The sequence below is a fragment of the Agelaius phoeniceus genome, chromosome 11 (genome assembly GCF_051311805.1).
Source record: "Agelaius phoeniceus isolate bAgePho1 chromosome 11, bAgePho1.hap1, whole genome shotgun sequence".
Lineage (NCBI taxonomy): Eukaryota > Metazoa > Chordata > Aves > Passeriformes > Icteridae > Agelaius > Agelaius phoeniceus.
The window spans coordinates 20,649,615-20,672,030 of NC_135275.1; the positions used below are offsets into that span (position 1 = coordinate 20,649,615).

General features: G+C 42.3%; 1 protein-coding gene across 8 annotated transcripts in view; it reads left to right on the forward strand.

Moving 5' to 3' along the window:
• CHL1 (cell adhesion molecule L1 like) overlaps window positions 1-22,416 on the forward strand; it is a 130,823-nt gene that overhangs the window by 104,955 nt on the left and 3,452 nt on the right. For 6 of the 8 annotated variants that reach the window (XM_077184615.1, XM_077184614.1, XM_077184619.1 and 3 more), the window contains 13 exons: window positions 1,311-1,476; window positions 2,608-2,732; window positions 4,797-4,898; window positions 5,112-5,309; window positions 6,444-6,514; window positions 9,488-9,710; window positions 10,915-11,030; window positions 11,187-11,391; window positions 11,622-11,744; window positions 12,892-13,071; window positions 19,317-19,478; window positions 20,108-20,239; window positions 20,985-21,057. In XM_077184615.1, the coding sequence (XP_077040730.1) occupies window positions 1,311-1,476; window positions 2,608-2,732; window positions 4,797-4,898; window positions 5,112-5,309; window positions 6,444-6,514; window positions 9,488-9,710; window positions 10,915-11,030; window positions 11,187-11,391; window positions 11,622-11,744; window positions 12,892-13,071; window positions 19,317-19,478; window positions 20,108-20,239; window positions 20,985-21,057 (1,876 nt within the window). The remainder of the gene's footprint in view (window positions 1-1,310; window positions 1,477-2,607; window positions 2,733-4,796; window positions 4,899-5,111; window positions 5,310-6,443; window positions 6,515-9,487; window positions 9,711-10,914; window positions 11,031-11,186; window positions 11,392-11,621; window positions 11,745-12,891; window positions 13,072-19,316; window positions 19,479-20,107; window positions 20,240-20,984; window positions 21,058-22,416) is intronic. The other 2 variants (XM_077184620.1, XM_077184621.1) reach the window with 2 other exon arrangements.

Genomic DNA, 22,416 nt, shown 5'->3' on the forward strand with positions numbered 1-22,416 from the left:
ACATGCTGCTCATTTTCTTCTGGATGCTTGCAGAAGCTGAACAAGTCACCAAAAATTTGCATTTACACATTATCTTGAAAGGATTTTCCCTCCTTTTTGTCACTACCCTGTCACACTCAGGGCAGGCTCTTGGCTGACCCTGTACTCCTGGGCTTGGTGGGGTCCTTGTTGATCCAGATGTGCTCCTGCTTCTCCCTCAGCTGTGGGATTCCCTTCCCTAAAATTCCTTCCCATTTGTTTGATCAGAAGCCACATCCCAAACTGGATTAACTCCCACCAAACACATTGCAGGGTGTGCTGCTGCTTGAAGGATTTTGCACTGGGCTTTTGCCTGTTTGTTGATAAATATTTTTAAACAGAGCAAATAAAAATCCTCAGATGTGTTTACTTATAAACTTGAGATCCATCCCTTGTGCTGCAGCTCTGCTTTAAGGGATTTGTGTGGTTGGTTGGCAGGAGGGGTTTTCCCTGGAGGATGTGATGGCAGTGGGCAGCTCCTGTTGGGCACACAGGTGGCATTTAGTGGGTTTTCTACAAATTTGCTTAGGATTTAGGGCTTGCCAATAAAAAAAACAAAACCCTTAAATACTCAATTAGCAAAGCTCTCTGATGTAGGTTTGCTGTGACAAACTTGAGGAAGAAGCTCACTCATTGTGTTCCATTTCCACCCACTCCCTTGGCTTTGGGAATTTTACAGTGCTAATAAACATGAAAATGTATAATGAAATTCTCACAGAGCAACATTTCACTGCAGAAATAAATTCAGCTAAGTGCTTTCTTCTTACTTATTCATCTGTTTCTGTATTCAGATTATAGTCAATTAAAAGAACAAACTTGATTGCAATAATTTTTTCTCACTTGACTTTAATATGCTTGTAATTTTTCTTGGATCATTGCCAAAGCTTATTTCAAATGGCAATTAGACATAAAAATCATATTCAAGCCTTTTCTTTTTTTATCATCCATTTCATGACAAGCTGCTAACAAGGATTTTCACCTGTAACTTTTTTTTTTTGAGGATTTTTTTTTTCTGGAGCTCTTTGGTTTGGAGTGAACTAAAAAATGTTTCAAGATAAAAAAAAAAAAAACATTTGAAGATCAAAAAAATGTTTCAAGATAAAAAAAATGAAATCTTGGCAAATATCTATTTCAAACCCCACCATCCTTCACTTGAAATGTTTGTATATATAACAAAAAAGAGACGTGGTTGTTGCTCCTGAGGTTGATTTGTGTAGATGAAGTGCTTGGTGAAAATTTGATGTAATAGCCCCTCTCTCACCTAATCAAAGTGTTTTTCTGTGATCAATCAGATGCTACAAAACTTGTTGTTACTCCGAAGAACCCCCGAGTGCTGAAATCACATTCCATTTTATTGAAATGCCAGGCTGAGTATGATTCCCACTTGAAACACAGTTTTAAATTATCCTGGAGGAAGGATGGAGGTGAGCTGCCAGCCAACAGCACAGAAGGTGGCAGGTGAGTGGGGAAGGAACAAGGCTGTTCTTGATCTCAGCTGGATAATCTGGTGTGGTGCTGGAGCTGGAGTTTCATTAAGCATGAGCCTTAATAGCTTGAAATGCAAATTTGTGTCTGCAAAGAATTCTCCATGTGATATGTGAGTGGATCTGCATTTTACACACATCTGAATATAAATGCAGCAGTGTGAGTTTTGAGCCAAATGGGTTTGGGTTTATTAACTCTGGTACCATCATAGCAGAATATAAATTTATATATTAATACATACATAGCACATATCTGTATTTTCATGCATAATATAAATGTTGGCCCAACCCAAAACCACAACCCTGATCCCAGTGCAGGTTGTTTCTCCACTACAGTGGAACCAGTACTGTCTAATAGTTTGCACTTATTTGGCCAAAACAAAGTCTTTGCCGTGTTGAAGCAATGGTAAACAGATTTCAGGGGTTCTGCCATGAATCTTTCCTACATATGAGTTTAGGATTTGCAGGCTGAATTTTGCCCTATTTTTGGGTTTTCATTGACCTCAGGAGACTGGAGTTCAGTCTTTATTCCATAGAGGGGCCCCTCAGGGGGAAATCAGATGTCTTTATTAATTACCACAGGGGAGAGATGATTTCCTAAATATGGAGAGGCTGAAAGTCCTGCTGGGCCCTCGTAGGGTGGTGAGGCCGTGCCATGGAAACTCCATGTCTACCATGGAGCCCACGGCCTTGGATTCTTTGCTCTGCTGCTTTGGACATGACACAAGTGCCCTTGGGAATGCTCAGTTTCCCTCAGTCTTGCAAAAATTCCATCACAAACCCCATATATTTGTCTCATTAATGACATGCCAAAATCCTACGGCTCAGACGCTCATCCAGTGCTTCTTTTCAGAGCAGGATTGACAGGCCAGCCTCCAGCCACGGAGGCTAAATTGCCACAAAATACAAATAATACTCCTCAGCACAGTGTAGAGCAGAGCCACAATCACATTTTAATGTAGCAGGCCCAGTGTGCAGCTATTTGATGAAAGTGCCCTGTGCCAAGTTCTATTATGAACAAATTTTCAGGGAAAAACGTCTGTGTGTCATACTCATCTTACATATTTTTCTTATCCTTATTACCTTTTTTTTTTTTTCCTTGCAGGATAATTTTGGACAGGGATACCCTGTTCATATCCAGTGTGCTCCTGGAGGATCAGGGAGTTTACAAGTGTGTGGCCAGCACTGCCCTGGACGCTGCTGAGGCCGAGGCACAGCTGATAGTTCTGGGTAAGGTCAATTTGCAAGGAGTTGCAGCAGGAATTGCCACTGCAGCACTTCTTTGCTTCCTTTCACAGAGCCTCAATAACCCAATTTCACACAGCCTCTCACTCCTTAAGCTCAGCTGTGCTGTCCCTTATCTCTGGGAATGGTGATGCTGACACCAGCTCAATTTATTTTCATCTTGGCTGTAGCAAGGTGAGGCAGCATTTTTGCCTCAGCTCAGTGGCTGCAGGAGTTGCCCAGGCTGGAAGGTGTGAGAGCATACTAAGAATGGTTCTGCTGCTGCTTTGAAATCCTTGGTCAGTCCTTCACAAGAATTGGATTGTTTTTTGAAGGCCATCAGGCCAATATTTGGATGTGCAGCTCCTCAGAAGATCACTGCTGGTTAAGCACCAAAAAGGAATTTATTTTATTTGTGAATTGAGCATGAATGATTGTCCAGGGGCAAAGAGAAGAGCCTTGACCCCCTGGGTCAGAAGCTTGGCCTTGTGAGAGCATCCTCACCACCTGCATCCCTCCCTGAAGGACCCCTTGGAATTAAAAGGAGGAATTTGTGGAGTGCTGTGCACCTGTTGCACCCAAGGGCAGCAGCCAAAATTCTGCTTTGTGGTTACAATTTTGGCCAGCCTGGTCTAGGTGAAGGTATCCCTGCCCATGGCAGGGGGCTGGAATTAGGTAATCTCTAAAGTTCTTTCCAACCCCAAACCATTCTGTGATTTTATGATTCTCTGTCAGCTTTGCATAATTTTAAGTACATTTATTTTTGCTTCATTTTACATTTGTATTTATTGCTGGCAGTGATTGCAGAAAGAAATAAGTCAGTCTGCCCTTCAAGATGTTTTCCATTTTAAAGGAGTGATATTTTTCAGTAAATAATAAATTAGGAAGATGCTGTGTACATTATTTATGGTGCTGTGTCCTTCGGTGCTGTATAATTCAAAATGTTTGTAGATTATTCGTTACTTCACTTATGAAAATTTCATAAAGCATTTTATTCCTTTTTAAAAAGGTACTTTGCAGAAGAAGAAAAACAGTTTTGTGCTCTTTTCCCTTGTTTATTGCATATGAGAAATGTCTTGGTGAATTAACAACATCTTATTTTCCAAGTGAAAAATTCAGGTTTTTGCAATCAAGGACTGGTGGGCTGACTGAAGAACTAAATAGAGACATCAGGTTAGGGGCAACTAAAAGAGTAAAATAAATATTCAATTAGAATAATTATAAGTATTTGTTGTGTGTTTAATGAACAGGTAGAGGGGTGAGAATATTTAAGATACACCATCACTATCTTTAAAATAATATATTGAATTTTAACCAGCTGTACTCCGAGGATAGAGCAGCAACATACCTGCAGATTAAACTGTGCTTTCCTGATATTTTCCCAGGTATGAGAGAAATAGGGAAAGAAATAAAAAGAAAAGAAAAAAAAATCTAAACATAAACTTTTAAACTTCTTGATGTATCCTGAGATAAAAACTCAGTATTGTAATTTTAAAAAATCAGTACAAACGCAGTGAATTTTTTTCAGTTGTGGAGGTAGAAATCACTGATTTTTCTGTAAGAAATGGCATTGTCAGTCAAAAGTTTAGTTGGGACAGCATTAGTTGAGCTGGCAGGTAGTGAATTTCCCAGTTCCCCAGTAATGCAGATCCCATGGCTGGGATAATGAATGTTCTTCTTTCCCTCACACCCTCAAAGGCAAAGTTCAGTAACTGCCAGAGCTGAGGCTCCTTCTCCCACTCTGCCTTGTCCCAGGGTAAAACCCCGTGATGCTGGACCTGCCCAGAACAGGGTCAGTAACCATTAATGACTAAGCAAACCTTGGCAAGCACAATAATGCAGGTAGGGGGAAATGAATTCCAGAAGGATTCTGTGCTTAAGGCAAAAATCAGCACCTGAAGATTCAGGATCTTTCAAAGCAATTCCCACTTTCCACAACCTGTCCATCTTGGAATCAGGAGGTGTTTCACCACTATCTTCACTGACTGTGCTGTTCCAACCCTCTGGAAAATGCCAGGACATACAGGAATACCTTTGCTGTGCTCCTGACACTTCTTCTTTATTTCTCAGATGTTCCTGACCCACCAGAAGACCTCCAGCTCTCGGAAAACCAAAACCGGAGCGTTCGACTCTCCTGGAAAGCTGGGGCCAGCCATAACAGCCCTGTTAATGGTAGGAAGGGGTTTTCAGCATAATTTTTAGGGCTGTTTAAAATTCTGGCATGTCCTGATTGTCACAGGACACAAACCCTGCTGATGGCCAGGTTTAATCACTTTAACTATGACAGTTTGTTTGTTGCAAGTTCATTTCCACCCGTGCTGTTCACACTAAGTTGGATTTTTTTAAATCTTTTTTTACTTTTTTTTGGTTGTTTTTCCTGCCCAGAGTCAATTATAGAGTTTGAGGAGAACCACTGGGAGCCAGAAACATGGCAGGAGCTCATCAGAGTGCCAGGGAATGACACCACAGCCCTGCTGCCCTTGGCCCCGTATGTGAATTACCAGTTCCGCGTGGTGTCCGTCAACGCCGTGGGCAGGAGCCAGCCCAGCAAACCATCCCTGCGCTATGCGACCCCTCCAGCTGGTAAACCTGGCTCTGCTTTCCTAAATATTCACAATTTCTGTCCTTTTTTTGGAGTATCTGTGCCCTCCCATGCTCCAGAGGGTGGGAAGGAATCACGGTAGCTTGCGCTGCTCAGTGGCAGCCTCAGGGATTTTTAAAAGTAGATCTTGTGGTGGGAATTACCCCCCCCAATAGCTGGTTTGGTGGACTGGAATAACCCTCAGTAATTTTGGTGGGGCAGGTGACCATTTAGATTAACTAAAGCAGTGCATTTTCAGAGAAGTAAAATCATCTGGAGGATGTCTCATGACAAGCTATATTCTGATATTTTAGATATTAATGCGATGGGTGCCCTGCTGGGGTGAATTCTTCAGTGACTGGTAAAAAAAGAGCAGCCCAGCAGTTGCACATCAAATGTCCAGGCATTGTTTTGAGCATTTGATGTGCAGTTAGAACAAATCTAAATTTTAATGACCCAACTTGCTGCGCTGCATTGAATTCCTGAGGGTGCCAAAGGCAGGAGTCCACGCTGCTGAGTTTTCCTACACCTCCAGCACCTCACTCTGCTGATTTTCCACCCTTTTCAGACCTTCATGGACAAACAGTTCCTGCAGAAGGGCTGGGTTTAGAAGGAGCCTTTCAGGAGCACTTGTCAAAAATCTCCATTTATAGAGTATTCACTGTGACAGAAAATGTTGTCTCCCTGAAAGTCATTTTAGAGGCCAACTGTTCAGCACAGCATTTGCATTCCTTGGCATTTTGTCTCTTTTTTCCCCCCATTTGCACCAATTTCAGCTCCCTCCTCAGCTTTCCAGCTGTGTGTGCACCTCTAATGATGCACCTTCTGTTTGCTATCCCCACAGGGAGAAAAATCTCTTCCTCAGAATCCCCCCACATCTGGTGCTTTCAAATCCAAAAGTCACAGTTCCATGTTAGCTGGTGGCTCCAGCCAGCAGGGACACTTAGGAATCCAAACTGCATAAACGACATGCTTGGGTCCCATCAGCTTTGCTGATCCAAGCCATTCATCTCATGAACGTTTTTTGTTTAAGTGTCTGTCACTAATCGGGGAATTTCCCATCCTTTTTGGCATTTGAATACCGAATGCAAATAAATGGGATGTGCAAACTGACCTTGTCACCTGTGTGGTTTCAGCTCCAGATAAAAACCCAGAGAACATCCGAGTAGAAGCTTCTGAACCCAATGAAATGGTGATGAAATGGGAGGTAAGGCAAGATTAGCAAATCCTGTAGGAACGATCCTTTATTCTTCTGAAAGACGAATTTGACTTAAATTTATTCTGCATTTTCAACCCCAGTATCATTTTTATTTCAAAAGGCTGTTTTTCATGTCTGACTTCACAAGGTATTAAAAAATATGGAATTCCTGTTAAGCACTTTGAGAATTTACCAAAATTTGCTCTTTTCTGCTTCTTGTATGCAAGAAACTGCTTCAAATAATTGTGGTCTTACCCTGCTCTGCAATTAAAATTACCAGCCAGGCCCAGAGAGGGGATGGGTGGCTCATGGCTTCTGCCCTTGCAGCCTGGAAGTTTAAAAACACCACAGATCCCTTGCCCAAGAGAATGTGAGCTTGAATTTTTACACCAAGAACTAAAGGAATGTGGATAAACCTCCAAAGCCTGTGATGTGCATCCAAGGAATTATGTAAAAGTCTTGAGGATGGTTTCCAGGCTTCAAATTTCCTGGGTTTTAAGCCTTGAGCTTCTGTGCCAGCAGTTGAGTTATGTATTCCTTCATTTAGCACAAATATCCACAACTGTTCAGGGAAGCAGGTTTTTGTTGAGGCTGGAATTACACACAATTTGCATGAGATTTACTCCTCAATCTGCTGCTCCCAGCAAAGAGCAACAAATGTTTCCCCAGTGGGAAGTCATGGTTTGGGGTAGAATTTCATCCAAAAGGAGATGGCCCTCAAGATCCATGGGCTCGGACTTGAATGGGATTTTTAGCCCAGGGTCAGGAGAGACAATTCTGCCTCTCAGAAAAGGTTGGATTTGATCTTGGAGGTCTTCTCCAACTTCAATGAATCCGTGAAATGCAGAGTTTTATTACCCCATATGTTTACTGGGAAGTACTGGGATTTGAGCACTAGGAACTTCATAATCACTGCTCAGACAGGGCAAGAGTGGAAGTGAAATCTGAGCCTGAAAGGAGAGAATGGGATGGAAGGGCTTGGTTAAATCTTGTTGAATCATTAAAATGTTGTTAAACAGGATATTCATTTATTTATGGCATTTCCTGTGTGCTTTTCAGAGGAACTGCTGGGCGCTGCACAGGCTATTTCTGACAGACAAAGGCTGCAGAATGATCTTAATCTGCCTATTTTGGATTAAGAGACCAGCTGAGCTTTAGTGACTGGGATTTTCAGGCAAGGATTTGCAGCTTGAAGGGAGATCAAAATAAAAGTCAAGCAGTGCTGCAATTTAACTCTATCCAAGAAATCAGTTTTTTAGGAGGAATTTTTTACTTCTCCAGCCTCTCTTGCAAATCCCATTCCCTGGGATCTTCGCTGTGGAGGTGGTGCCTGTGAGAAAGCTGCCCAACCTCCCAATTCCTTTGCCTCAGACACCCCAAAGGTCCTCACAGCACAGCAGATCAGTGGGAATTTTTGCAGATCCCCCAACTTTAGGTCTCCCCATGCATGAGGAACATCAAAGGGGAATAACTTTCTACTGGTATTTGATGATATTTCCTGTCAGACCTCTTGGATACAAACCAGCTATTATATATTTCATATTTGCCTATATTAAAATATTATTAAAAGCAGCCTATATGGTGGGAAACACCAAGGGCTGTTCCATTGTTTAGCTTTTTTGGTAGGGTAGGTGATTATTTAACTTTCTTAATTAAAGTAATGCGTTTTCAGAGAAATAAACTCAGTTTGAGGATGTCTCATGACAAGTTATTGCTATATATCTCCTAATATTTTATAAATTCCTGTTAATTACCTGGAAACCCTGCTGGGAAGAATTCTCCAGCTGATTGGTAAAAGCAGAGTGGCCCAGCAGTTGCACATTAAATGTCCAGGCGTAATTTCAACCATTTGGTGTGTAGTTAGAACAAATCTAAATTTTAATGACCCAACTTGCTGTGCTCCATAAAATTCTAGGATAAAATGCAAATTTTATCTCTGCTAAAAGGCACACACAGCCTTATGCCAAACTGTGCAATTCAGTAGTGCTGAAGGCGTGTGGTTTTACCTCACACAGGAAAACCTGTGGCAAAACAAAACCTGATGTGTGTAGGAGGCAGAAATGTGGCTCCTAGCAATTAATCTGGATTTTAATCCAAGCCTTTCACCCTCCTTTCTCATGAAGTCATGTTGTTGTTCTTCCATTCATACTCAAATTAAAATGACAGCAAAAACTCAAAGCTTGGGGTTTTTGCCCCTTTTCTCTCCCAGTGTTGTAACACACATTCCAAAACTGTTGCCCTGTTCTTCTAAGTTCTTCTAAGCCTTCTGATGTTTGCATTCTTGTAATGAACTTTCTCACACACTTTATGTAAATAATTATTGTTTCTACATTCTTCTCTGGAGGAGGAGAAATTTGATGGACTGTTGTCTTGTCCAGTGTCATTGGAGAGGTGGCGCTTTCATCCTCCAATCTACTGTCACTTTTGAAAGTCTATAAATGTTGGGGTGAAAAAATGAACTTCCCTTCTTTTGACCTTGGAGGTTCCAGCATGAGCATCGTTTTATTTCGTGTCCTAGAATGTCACAGCCGTATTTTATGAAAATCCTTTTGTTAGGATCTTTTCTCCTGAGAAGCTTCAGCTTCTCCATGTTTTGCTGCTTTGGAATGTGATTTGGAGAACTGTTTACCCAGCATGTGAAATTGTTTTTACTTGATGACCAACGACAGCCACCTGTGTTGAGGCTGTGAGCAGTCACAAGATTTTATTATCATTCCTTTCTTTTCCTTGCTGGGCTTCTGATGAAATCCTTTCTTCTATTCTTTAGTATAGTTATAATATATCATTTAATATATAATATATATCATAAAATAACAAATCAGCCTCCTGAAACATGGAGTCAAGATTCTCATCTCTTCCCTCATCCTGGGGCCCCTGCAAACACAACCACACCAGAGTGAACACAAAACCATCCCCACTCCCCTTGGCTGCCGTTTGGTGATCCCAACAAAGACAGACAAGATCTCTTTTAATTCTCCCCAGCCACTGAAGCCCATGGAGAGGAACGGGCCGGGGCTGGAGTACAAGGTCAGCTGGAGGCAGCGGGGTGTGGAGACGGACTGGAACGAGGAGCTGGTGAAGAAGCACTCCCTGAGCGTGCGGAATGTGCCCACCTTCGTGCCCTACGAGATCAAAGTCCAGGCTGTCAATAATTTAGGATCTGGCCCGGAACCGAACATCACCATTGGATATTCAGGAGAGGACGGTGAGTGGCAGGAGCTTGCCTGTAAAAATGGGGGTTTCTTGTGCTCGGGTGTGGAGTGATGGATTGGGCAGCCCAGAGCTGCTGGAGTGCCAGTGCTCAGCCTGGTGGGCTCCATGAGGCATGGACATGACCCATGCTGGGTGCCTGGATGCCGGCCTGCTGGAGTGTGAGGGGTGTTTTTGGAAAGGTCACTTGTGCTCTCATTAATCTCAGTTGTTGGCTTAGTCTGGGCACTTGTTTGAAGGCTGGAGTCTCTGAAGTCCTGAGAAGTCTCTGAAGTGTAGCAGTCGGGCTGTACTTGGTAGGGAAAAAATCTTTGGGCTCTCTGAGGCTTGATCCAACAGTTTAACACTGTCAGAAGGTAAATAGTCTGACAATTAGGGACAAACTCCCAGGCACGGGGTGTTTGAGTGAATTTGCAGACAAAGCCACATTCCCACATGCACTGGTGTTACCTTGTCCATGAGTCCCTGGAGAATGTCATCCTCTGCAGCCTGGGTTTCTGCCCCATGGTTTTCCTTGGCTCCCAGGTGGAGTTTGAGTGCTGGAAATGGACTCGGTGGTTGTCAGACAGGAGAATCCCCCCTGCCCACCCAGAGGTGGGAACAGGAAGGTCTGGTGGTGCAGAAGAGGTGGAGAATAGTGAGAACAAGAATAAAGAAACTCCACAGGATGTTTATTTTCTTTGTCTCTCTCTGATGAGTCTAATTTTGCATCTACCAGTGGAAAATCTTCCTTGCAATTCAGTTGTCAATGGATCAAGGCCTCCTTTTTTTCAGGCACTGTAATAGCTCTCTGTGTTATGCGGTGATTAAAATCCTACTGTTTAATGAGCTTAGTTGTAAAATGAAATTGATTATAAAAAAAACCTTTATGATTGCCTTCTTGAGTGCAGTGTTAATCATTTTTTTATTCTTCTCACTGCTGTAAGCATTGCTTGAAACAGGAAATCATAAATACTGGTGTAGAAATTCATGTGTCCCAGTACACATGTATCTCAACCCTCAGCAGAAAAATACAGAAAAATAATGTTTATTGGCCCATTCCACCCACTGGATGCAGGTGGAATGGCTTTTTGCTTGCCTGCAGTGAGACTGCATGAAATGGCACAGCTGGAGCTGGAAAGCCAAGCCCTGGAGCTGTGAACAGTGTGAATCTGGGCTCTTGGAAGTGTTTTTAACACCTGAGACTTTTGTTTCTACAGTTCCAGATGCTGCTCCTGCGGGCGTGTCGGTGGAGGTCCTGAACAGCACCCTGGTCGAAGTCTTCTGGGTTGGGATACCAAGGGACCGAGTTCGTGGGCACTTGAGAGGCTACAAGGTTACAAATCTCTCTAGAAATATTTGTATATAGTTGAATAAATTATTAAATGAGTCCCAGCTTGCAATCTCTCATTTTTGGGACGGTGAGAGAGATCATGATCATGCTCATTCCCCTACAATATAATTTGTTCTAAAAATCCCAATCTCCTCGCAGGTGAACTGGTGGAAAACAAGAAGCATGCTGGATGGAAAGAGGCATCACCCAGAGAAACACTTCCTGACGTTTGTAGGAGAGAGGAACTATGGGATGATTCCTGGCCTGGAGCCCTTCAGTGAATTCCGCTTGACAGTTTCGGCTTTCACCTCCAGAGGAGATGGCCCTGAGAGCTCCCCTGTGGTTTTTAAAACTCCAGAAGGAGGTAAGACAAGAGGAAAATACGGGATGGAGGGACATAAATTGAAATTGTCCTTGGGACAAGGTGAGTTGATTCCCTTATTTAAGGTGATAGTAAAAACTCCACCATTTGTAGAGCACTTCACTCGAAAGGGGAGCTGTGGGTGTTGAGCTAAATTATATCCTCATTTAACAAGAATTTGTAGGGACAGACCTGTTCTCTCTCCTCTGAAAGCTCATCCCTGTGTCTTGCAGTCCCTGAACAACCACGTTTTCTCAGGATCCTGAACTTTGACAAGGACTCAGTCACTCTGTCCTGGGGACTTCCCAAGAAAGCCAATGGCCACCTCACTGGCTACATTCTGCAGTACCAGATAAGTATGTGCCTTGTTTGCTTTGAGTTCAGAATTGAAGCAGGATTAGTTAAGGAAAACTCCCAGGTGTGATGTGCACAGAGGCTGCCAGAGGGCAGGCTGCAGTTTTCCATGCAGTTTTCCATGCATTTTTCCCATGGAAGCTCCCATTGCTGCCATTCCCTCTCCCACATTTATGGGCTGATTCAATTATTTCATATTGGCAAATTACCCCTAATGTAGTGGCTAAAAAGACACATAAATTGTAGGTGCATTTTATGGGAGTGAAGCTCATTTAGTACCAAGTGAATTGGGATGGGAGCACTCTATGAAGCCACATTAATGTAGATCTACACATTATGTCAAGGAGTTTCTCCCCCCTAAGGTGCCTCAGCAGAAACACAAAGGACCACCTGAGTCATGGTGTTGAGTAATCACACTGAAAACAACGAAATACCAGGGGATTTCTTTCTTTCTTGCCTAGGAAAGAAATGAGAAACAAAGACAACCTCAGGCAAGAGCCAGTACTTAGCCCAGACTGCCACAACACCACTTGTGTGGTGTGGTGATAATTCAGTGTATTTTACATGTTCTCTGAGGGTAGAAAAGGATGAGTCTGTGTCCTATTTTAAAAAAAAATGATCACCCATGCACTTTACACTTCTCCCTGCTGATAGCAGAGCTGCTCAGGTGCCTTTGCATCCAGATCTTCCCTTTGGTTTTGCTGATTATGGGCAGAGTGGATCTATCTGCAGAACTCCAGATCCTTTTTTATCCCCCTCTCAAATGCATATGCATGCAATTTCACAATAGGTTCATACATAATTCATTTTTACAGATTTTGTGCGATGTTTGCCGCTAATTTTTCTTTATCAGAAAGAATTCCTGGGTCAGGTTGACCTGCTCTCATATCAGTCTCTCTGTCTGCTCCCCCCTTATCTCTGTCTTTCACTGGAGCAGTTTCTCCGAGCCTAGGCTTTTTACGAGAGCAGGCAGTCAGACTAAACAGCTGTGTTTTCAAACTACAGACAACTCAAAGATGTACATTAAACCAACATGGATTTCCACTCTGGAAAATTTCCACTCTGCCTCAGAGTCAGCTGCATCGTTCCTGCCTTTGTTGGGGCATTTCCCTTCGAACACAACACTGACTGAATGCTCTTCCCTTGCAGTCAACGAGACGCACGAGGTGGGCGCCGTGAGCAACGTGAGCGTGGCCAACCACTCAGCACTGAGCTGGCACCTGGCAGGGCTCAGCCCCAGCACCAAGTACAAGTTCTACATCAAAGCCTGCACGGCCAAGGGCTGCGGGAAGGCGGCCACCGAGGAGGGGCTGACGCTGGCCCAAGGCAGTAAGTTCACAAAATCCGCTTCCGTGTGGAGAATGGCGGGAAAATGTTGTGTGTAGGTAAAACCTTACAAAATTAGGGCCTTGTTACCTTTGTAAAATCATGGTTAGGGCCTGCTGCTTTGGCTAAGTAGAAAAGGACTGTGGGGAAGTGACTCGGTTGAATTGGAGCTGACGCTGGCCCAAGGCAGTAAGTTCACAAAATCTGTGTCATTGTGGAGGAGCTCTGAGAATAGCAGGAAAAATGTTGTGTGTAGGTAAAACCTTACAAAATTAGCCACCCTTGTAAAATCATGGCTGGGGCCTGCTGCTTTGGCTAAGTAGAAAAGGACTGTGGGAAAATGACTCAGCTGAATTGGAGCTGATGCTGGCTCAAGGCAGTAAATTCACAAAATCCACTTCCTTGTGGAGGAGTGCTGAGAATAGTGGGGAAATGTTGTGTGTAGGTAAAACCTTACAAAATTAGGGTTTTGTTATCTTTGTAAAATCATGATCAGGGCATGCTGCTTTGGCTAAGTAGAAAAGGACTGTGGGAAAGTGACTCAGCTGAATTGGAGGTAGGGAAACAAGTTATAGAACCGTGTTGTGCTCACGTCGTGGTTTATGGTGGTTGGTTGAATTACATTTATTGTGCTTAAATGGAATCCAGCTGATAATGGCCTAACTGCTTTAAAAGGCCTGGTTTTTGCAGTAGAGAGCTCTCCTTTGCACTGCCTGGGTAATCTGCATTACTCTGCTTCGTAACAGAAAAATCCATCGGGAATAATCCAGGCTTGACATTTCCTTTGTAATTAGAGGAAGTAAGTTTGTTTTCCTTGCCATGAGAGCAGTCAATGGGCTTTGTAATGTGGCCATGGTGTTCTTCAGGGAAGCAGAGCTCATCTGTTTCATTTTGCTGTGCAGTCCTGTTTCTGTTCCCACCCATCAGCTCCTTAAGCCATGCTGGAATAAGTGAATTGCATTCAGGCACAAACAGAAAATTGAAAATGCAGATAATCTGTTCTCAGTAATACTGTAAAAACAAATTCTGCCCATGCATGAAGATGGGGGACTGCTGGCAACATTAGGGTCAGCTGTTTGACATGGAAAATCCAGATAAACATCAAGTTGACTGCATTTGCTCCATTATTTATGATTATTTTATCAGAGACCAGGAGTAAGTGTTTGTCTGCCACTTACACCCTGTGCTGAAACACTGATGTTCAGTGATTTAGAGAAAAATCCAAGCACCCTATGATAGCTCATCTTTCACTTTCAGCTGAAATGAAATAAAATGTACTGTGCTCAGCAAGTCTGAGAACTCCACAGTACTGAGGAGCAGCTCCTTGCTATTAATCAGAAACCATTGCTGTGCACTTACCCCGGGGAAGGGGGAAGAGAATGTGATAAGCAAAAGAGTCCTGACTGCATCATTTTTAGCAAAGATAACAGTGTGCAGCAATGTTGATGGAAAATAGAAAAATGGCCCCTGTGCTGTTCGACTTCTAAGTTGCAGTATTCTTTTCAGTTACTGGTAAAACAGGAAAAATGTGTTTTAGACCTTCATGTCCCAGTTCCAGATCCAGCCAGGAACTGCCATTTGTTTTCCCAAGTAGCAAAACTCCTTCTCAACTCTCTTTTGGCCTCCAGTCTCAATGTAGGATACAGGTACTTACCTGGTAGCAACTATTAATCACCTTGATTTATTACTCATTAAGAAAAGAAAAATATATCTTTTTTTTTTCCAAGATAAAAATACCCTATTTCCCCTCATTAGCTGCCTTTTCTGGCCTTCATTGGGCAACCAGAATAATGTGTTTTGACTCCTTGAAATAACCTTGTCATGGTTTAGAGATGTTGACATTCATTTTGTTCTCATTCTCTACTTTCCTAAACTCTGTTTCAGTGGTGGCAACACCTGATTCTTGTGAAATATTTCTTAGACTAGAGCAGTATAATTAATGAAAGCTGCAAGGGTTCAGTTCTATGATTTATGTGTGCTCCTTGCTGCTTCTCAAGCCACCCTAAATTAGGGCACTGCATCTGTCACTGAGATGCCATTAGAGTTCTGTGTCATTATTTGCTGGCTAAATTGTTCAGATATTTTTCACCTAAACATGATAGGCTGAAAAAAAAAATTTAAAATCACTCTTTTCAGTGACATCCTTGGGGTTTTAAGCTGTGGTTTGGGGACCAAGGCAATTGCTCAAAATTAAAACAATCTCTCTTTTTGAAAGAGGGGAGTGATTTCAGAAGTCAAAGTTTATCATTTCAAATGACCCACGTAAATGACAGATATAAAATGTGGTGCCCTCTGAAATGAAACTCCGTGATGGAGCACTCCACGTTTCTTTGGGGGTTGATTCAGTGATTCTATAACCACTCTGTTCCACTTTAATAATAAACCCATAAAGCTCTCGTTGTTCATTTTAAGGCTTTGGAAACTTCCAGTGCTGCAATTCAGCCTTTGCCATGGGTATTTCAGAATTTCATAATGCAATCTGCCAGAAAACTGGAGATGTTGAGGTGGCAGCTCTGGAGTGGTTCACATTTTATTTTTTTTTACTTATCTCCATCACTGCTGTTTCCTTAATTTATTTGCATTTATCCCTGCTACTGTTGTCTGGAATTAGAAAGAAAAGGGAATTTCCTTATTTAATACATGTGAGGATTCATGTAGCACCTCTGAAAACAAATCTGTACAGTGAAAATAACTCAGAAATGAAACCCTTATAGGCAACCTAAGATCTTTATCATTTCTTGATAAAATGATTCTTGAACCTGAGCAAAAGGGGATTTGGATTTACTGCAAAATAAATAACAGCTTAATTTCTGTGGTTTCATCCTGGTTTCATTCCCCAGAAGAAGGTATGTTGTCCTTAGAAAATTACTATAATCTCTGTCTTCATATTTTCAGGCAGTATGTCTTAAATGACCTCCAAACTAATTAATTTTCCCCTTGAAAATGTCAATTTCCCCAAGATCATTAGCTCTCAGAAACATAACACAAAATAATGTTCTTCCAGAAGTGAAAAGATTAATTTAATGTAGCAGCCCTTCTTTAACACAAAGCTCCTTTTCATCTTGTCGCCAGTGCTGCTCGGGGATTACCAAACACACATTCCATGTTGAGAATTATCATTGTGTGTCCAGAAACCCAAGCATTAATGAGAAATTCATCCACATGAAGCCACACAGTTGTAGGTTTATTCTCCAGAGAAGCCAGGAAATAAAAGTTCACCAATTTCATTATATTCCAGTGGCTGTTGGCTCATAATTCCCAAAGGCTTTTGGAAAATCTTAGGGAGAGGCTCCCTTCAGGACCAGAGGAACCATTTGGAACAAGGCATGTGGCTTTAGCTCTCTTTTGCCATGGGCACAGTGGAAAAGGAATAATAAAATACTTTTCCTAAATGTAACCACTGGTGCTGTTAGCAGCAAACCTAATTTTTAGCTCACAATCTAGAAAAATCCATTTAAATTGGAGCAAATTTCTTGATCATCACCTCACCTATAAATTTTTCTCAATAAACTTTACATACAACAGGTTTGCTAATCTCTGTAGTGTAAAATAATCCAAATTTAACATGAATTACCTCCTGCACTGAAAAGCCCTGAAAATGAAAGATACTTTTGCTGCATATTTAAACATTTTTAACAGCCAAGCAGCAGGGGAAAATTAATGGAAGTTCAGCTTTGCATTTATTGCAGCAGATGTATTTAGACAGGTATGGTTATAAATTAAGATGCTGCCCACAATTAGTATTTAGCTCTCAGACTGCCAGGTTTTTTTTTTATATAAGTGTATTTTATAACAGATGTGCTAACTTTTGGAGGACACTGGAAAATCTTTGGGGGTGGTTTCTATTGTTTTTCCCTTTATACCATAAGCTTCTGTAAAAAATGTGTGTTCTGTTCTCCCCATAAATCTTGGAGCCCAGTAGGAATATTGTAAAATTGCAGTTCAGTGTTTAATGTTCATGCAAGTCCCATGGTGTGGCTGATAAATAGTGGGGGAGGATGAGAAGTGCTGGTGATATGCCTTTATTACTAATGCTCCTTCTCCCTTATTGGAGATTAAAAACCCAACCCAACTGCTTTCAATTTTCTGCAGCTAATTCCTGCAGCTTCCAGGATGTTCCTGGCCTTCCAGAATGTGGAGCTTTGCCTTATCTGTGTATCTTTGCTTTTATTTTTCAGGAGGCCACACTGCCTTTTTCTATTCCAGCCACCAAACCCACCCCCATTAGCAAATCTTTCTGCTCTGTAGGGCCCCTGTTGGCTGTGTCACACAGACCAGGAAGAAATGGCATGGAAAGAAACCTCATAATCACCCAGCACTGGACACCTGTTCTGAATTTTAAAGGAAAAAAAAGAGTGTTTTGGGATAGGAGATGGTAAATGGAGAGCTGTTGGTAAATCCCCAGTGCCAGGTTAGGCTGGGCTCATGCTCATCCCAAGAGGTCCATCCCAGCCCTGAGCTGCTCCATGTGCCAGGGCAGCTGCAGCATCAGACAGAGCTGAGCAATGAGTGGGCAGAAAAAAAGAAATTTTTCAGCCACCTCACTTCCCTCTTTCTGCTTCTCCAAAGAGCTGATGGTTCAGAAAGAGGCTGGGATAAATAAGGGGCAGAGAGGGACTGGTAAAGCTGCTTTAAGAACATGCCAGGAGCTCAAGGTTTAAGATTTGCTTCCCAGGAATTCAGGAGAAATTCTTCCTTAGGAGGCTGGTGGTGTGAACTTTGAGTAATGTGGTTTCCATGCCATGCACAAGTGTTAGGGGTATTTAACAGACATTGGGTTGAAGGTTCGTGTTCATTCCTGTTCCTTTATGGATAATATTCCCATTTTTCTGATGCCTTGATTTTAGAGCATGTAATTAAAATGTACCTGTGGTATCCTGTTGCCTAATTTTCGGTTTGATTAAAAACTATAGCTGGGTTTCACATACTTCATTTAGCAAAAATTACCCATAGATGGATTAATTTATGCTAATGAGCTGTGCTTCAGTATCAGCAGTGTTTCAGCTGGATGTGTTCTCTCTGATCCCAGTGGTCTGCCCATTTAACTGCTTATTGTAATATGTGGAGAGTTGCCTTAAAAACTTAAACTTATCCTGAACTGCTGCTTTGACTGTGCTTGGATTTATCTTAATCTTTTTTCTTTTTTTTCCCTTCAGCTGTCAACTCAGCCTTAATCTCCAGCAGCTTCTTGCTTTGCTTATTTACTAGTTGAAGTATTAATGAGCATTGTTCCCCTGTCAGTGCTAATTGGCCGAGCAATTTTCAGATTATACTTTGTGCTCAAGCCTTAGTTTAGATGGCTTTGGACAAAACAGGCAAATCAGGCGACTGAGAACGATTCCAGAATTATTTTTATGAAGTGCAGCCCCCCCAAATTTCTCTCCTGCCATTGAGAACAGGGACACTTCCATGTTGTAAGAGATCCCTCCATGTCACACACAGTTCTGAATTTGCTGTTCATGTGCAGGCAGTGATTGTCAACTGCTGTAATGCCCTTCCTCCTGCTTTCCACAAAAGCTGTTCTGAAAAATCTCATTTAATGCCCACAATCTGAATGCAGACGGGGTTACAGGAGGTGTTTTGCAAATAACAAGGTTCCATAACCAGAACTAGTGGAATTTACCTTCTCCTAATCAAATATTAAACTCATCAGCAACACTTAAATGCCTAAATGTCCATTTACAGGCAAATTGTTGAGTTGTTTCTAAACCAGTGCTTTGTGCAGGCATTGTGGAATTTAAAAGGACACAGAAAATCACTGTCAGGAGAGAAGCAAGCACAAATCCCACTGTTAATTTTTTCTGGGAGACATATAAGGATCCATATCCAGCTAACAAGCTGTCTGTGCTTCCCTGCTGAGTTCAGTTCAATGGGAGCAGCATCAAACCCCAGATTATCCATACAAAGCAAGCCCATTTGCAAGTTGTAATTTTTTAAGCAGGCATTAGTTCAAGCAGATCCATAATCCCCCATCAATATTAACTTTCATCCTGGGAGATGTGCAAACCCCTTCCTGAACATCAGGATTACTCCGGTCTGCCGTTGATTTCATCTGATGGAACGTTAAAAATCAAACAGAGGGGAATGTTTGGGGGTATTTTTTTTGGTTTTGCTTTTGGAAAAATCAGGTTGCCCGATGCCAAATGTTTCAAATTCCTTGCTGTATTTGTGTGTTACTTGTAACTGTGCATTTCCTAGGCTCCATGAATGCCATTAACCCCTGTGCCCTGACTGTGTGCATTCCGTAGGTAAAGGCAGCGGCAGGATTTCAGACGCAGTAAAGCCCACCCCAAAGTTTCAGCCCAGCGAGGCCCTTGAGCCTGGCACTGAGTACACAATCCGCCTAGTGACTAAGAACTGGGTGGATAACAATAGCATTTTTGAAGATGTAATTGAGACCAGGGGGAGAGGTGAGACACGAAGCCCTTCGAGGTGCTGAACGTTTGTTTTTCCATGTGAATCCATGCTGAGGTTCCTGTGCAGTGTGAGTGTCCCAAACTCATCGTTCCGTGCTCTGGGGTTGAGGTTGGCCCTTTGCAGTTGAATCCCACGGCAGCACAAACACATCCCAGGCTCTTGGCTGAGCCCTGTGCTTTACAGCAGCCTGGAACAATCCCAAACCTTCACAAACCTGCGCAATGTGAGAGGGCAGCTGGGATAAAACCCATAAGTGGCCAGTTTGGTGATCTGCATGTACTGGGGGCACTTCTACCTCTCTCTCTTTCGCAAAACTGCTTTTGCATGAGAGGCTTAACAGCTCTGTGCTCAGCTTTCCTGTGTGGTGCTAATCCTGTGACTCAACTGCTCTCTCAGAGCCACCTTGCCAAGTGTCTGTGTTGTCCCTTGTCACCCGCACGCTCCCCTCCAGTCCCAAATGTCTCACTCTGGACGTTCCTGTTGAAGCTGAGCACCATCAGTAGCCATAGACTGACTCCATTAAAATCCAGAGAGGAACATGATGTGTTCGTGTTATTGTGGGGTGCTGCCCTTTCCCTCTGATTAATTTTCTCCCTTTTTGCTCCTCTCCCATCTCCCCAAGCCTACGCTGGCATTTACGAGGGGATTTCCACCCAGGGCTGGTTCATCGGGCTGATGTGCGCCATCGCCTTGCTCACCCTGCTGCTGCTGACAGTTTGCTTTGTCAGAAGAAATAAAGGAGGCAAATATTCAGGTAAATGGATTTATTGTCCTTTCCCTCTGCTCACGTGTTAATGACCAACATCCTTCAGAGGTTTCTCTCTGGGGGCCGCAGGGCCGCCAGCACAAACATCCAATTAGGATTTGTAGCTTTTGATACATATCCAGGGAAGGGATTGTAATGAGTGTAAGTGGAGCTGTGCTGTGTGCTGGTCACAGAGCCTGAAAAGGCCTTTCCCAGCACTCCTGGAGTATTCCAGCATTTAATCCAGCAAGATCCTTGCTGGCAGGACTCCCTGCCTCACTTTCCACCTGGGAACTGCTGCTGGACACATGGACAGAACTTCCACAGGCAGCTTAACAGTGGAATATTTTGCTAAAAATTACCTCTGTCGCTTTCCAGGCAGTGAGTAAGGATTTAGATAAATGTATTGAAGTGGAAATCTGGTTGCCCAAAGAGGTGGTGGTTGCTCCATCTCTGAAAACATTCAGTGCCAGGTTGGACAGGATTTGGAGCACCCTGGGATGTTGGAGGGTGTCCCTGGTGGCACTGATGAAATTTAAGGTCCCTTCCAACCCAAACCATTCCATGATTCTATAAACACTTGCTCGTCACAAGTTAGGGCATGGTCTCAAACTCTTGGAAGCTCACAGTTGTGTCCAGCCAGCTCCAGCCCAGCCTGGAGGTGAGTGCAGATGGATTTCCCACTGCCCCTGGGAAAAGAAAAATCCATAGCAGAACACAACACAGAGATCTGTCCTTTATTTTATTTGCACAGTGAAAGAAAAAGAAGATTTGCATCCAGATCCTGAAGCTCAATCAATAAAAGATGAAATCTTTGGGGAATATAGGTAAATAGGACCTGCTTTCACAAGGCTTTGTGTTTCTTGGGGTTTTGTTTGTTTCCAAATCATTATTCGGGACATTTTTATGGCATGCAATTAATGCTGTTTTTCATTTTCAAAGCAAACCTCATAGGAGTGGATAAGAGTAGGAATATAAAGGTATATCCAGTATATTTCAATCCATCCAAGCTGGGATATAAAGAAATGCTGATGTATTGGTGGTTATTTTTCACTTTTTTGTTTTTTTTAATTAGCATTGTATGAATAATGTAAATATATATGATAATTTGGGGTGCTTCTGAAAAGCCCACTGAAGTCAATGGATTGAATTCTATGTCTTCAGTGGGTTTTTGAAACTCAGACCCAAATCATGTAACATGGGGAATTTTGGGGAAGAAAACAAAGAAAAGTTTGGAATATGGTAAAAAATATTAAGAAACCAAACATTGCTCTACAGAAATCCCTGTAGGAGAATTGAAATAACCACTTTGGCTGCTTTAAAATAACTAAAACTTCTAGCAATATGTAATTGTGATATGAAGGAAAATACATAATTATAAGAACCATGCTGGAAAACTGGTGTTGCTGCCCTTAAGGGCATAAAATTGCTGTTGAAATCCCACTTATATATACTACATTATTTGTACTGGAGTAGGGCTTTTTTTTTTCTGCATAATTTCATCTTTATTTAATTTTTAATGCTTTCTAATGGGACAAATATTTAGAAAGGTAAGAAAGACCTGAGGTTAATAACTTTGACCCCCTCCTTTCCCCCAGAAATCCAAACTTGTCTTTTTTTCTGAGGAGAAATGCCCTGTGCAGAAAATTAGTGATTTATTTTTCTGTGTTGTTTCTGCACATATTGAGTCTATCCTGAAGAAGCTCAGGTTCATTTCTCTGTCCCTCCTTAGGTAAAATTGCCAAAGATTTGACACTGAGTTGGCATTAGCAGCAAGGGCTCTACATGAGTAATTATGTCCCTAATCCACAGGCCTAATTTTTTTTTTTTTATATAATCTTTTAATATTTTCCCAATCCCCGCAAATATCCTGTGTTTGTTCCTCTTCTGTAGTGCTATTAGGAGGAATGGCCAGTGAAATTCCCCTTTTTTTTCCCAGAATTTTTGTGGTGGGCCTGTCCTTTTTCATGGAATTTTCACTGGATAGAGTCTGAAGCTGCAGACATTCATTCTGCTTTGGTTTTTCCCAGTTCTTCCCCTTATCCCTAGAATTTTCACTGGAAAGAGACTGCAGATGCAGACATTGATGCTATTTTGGTTTTTTCCCAGTTCATTCCCTTAGCAGGGGCAAACTCCAGTGAGATAAACTCTGGTAAAATAAAATACTAGCAGAAAAAATAAAAGGG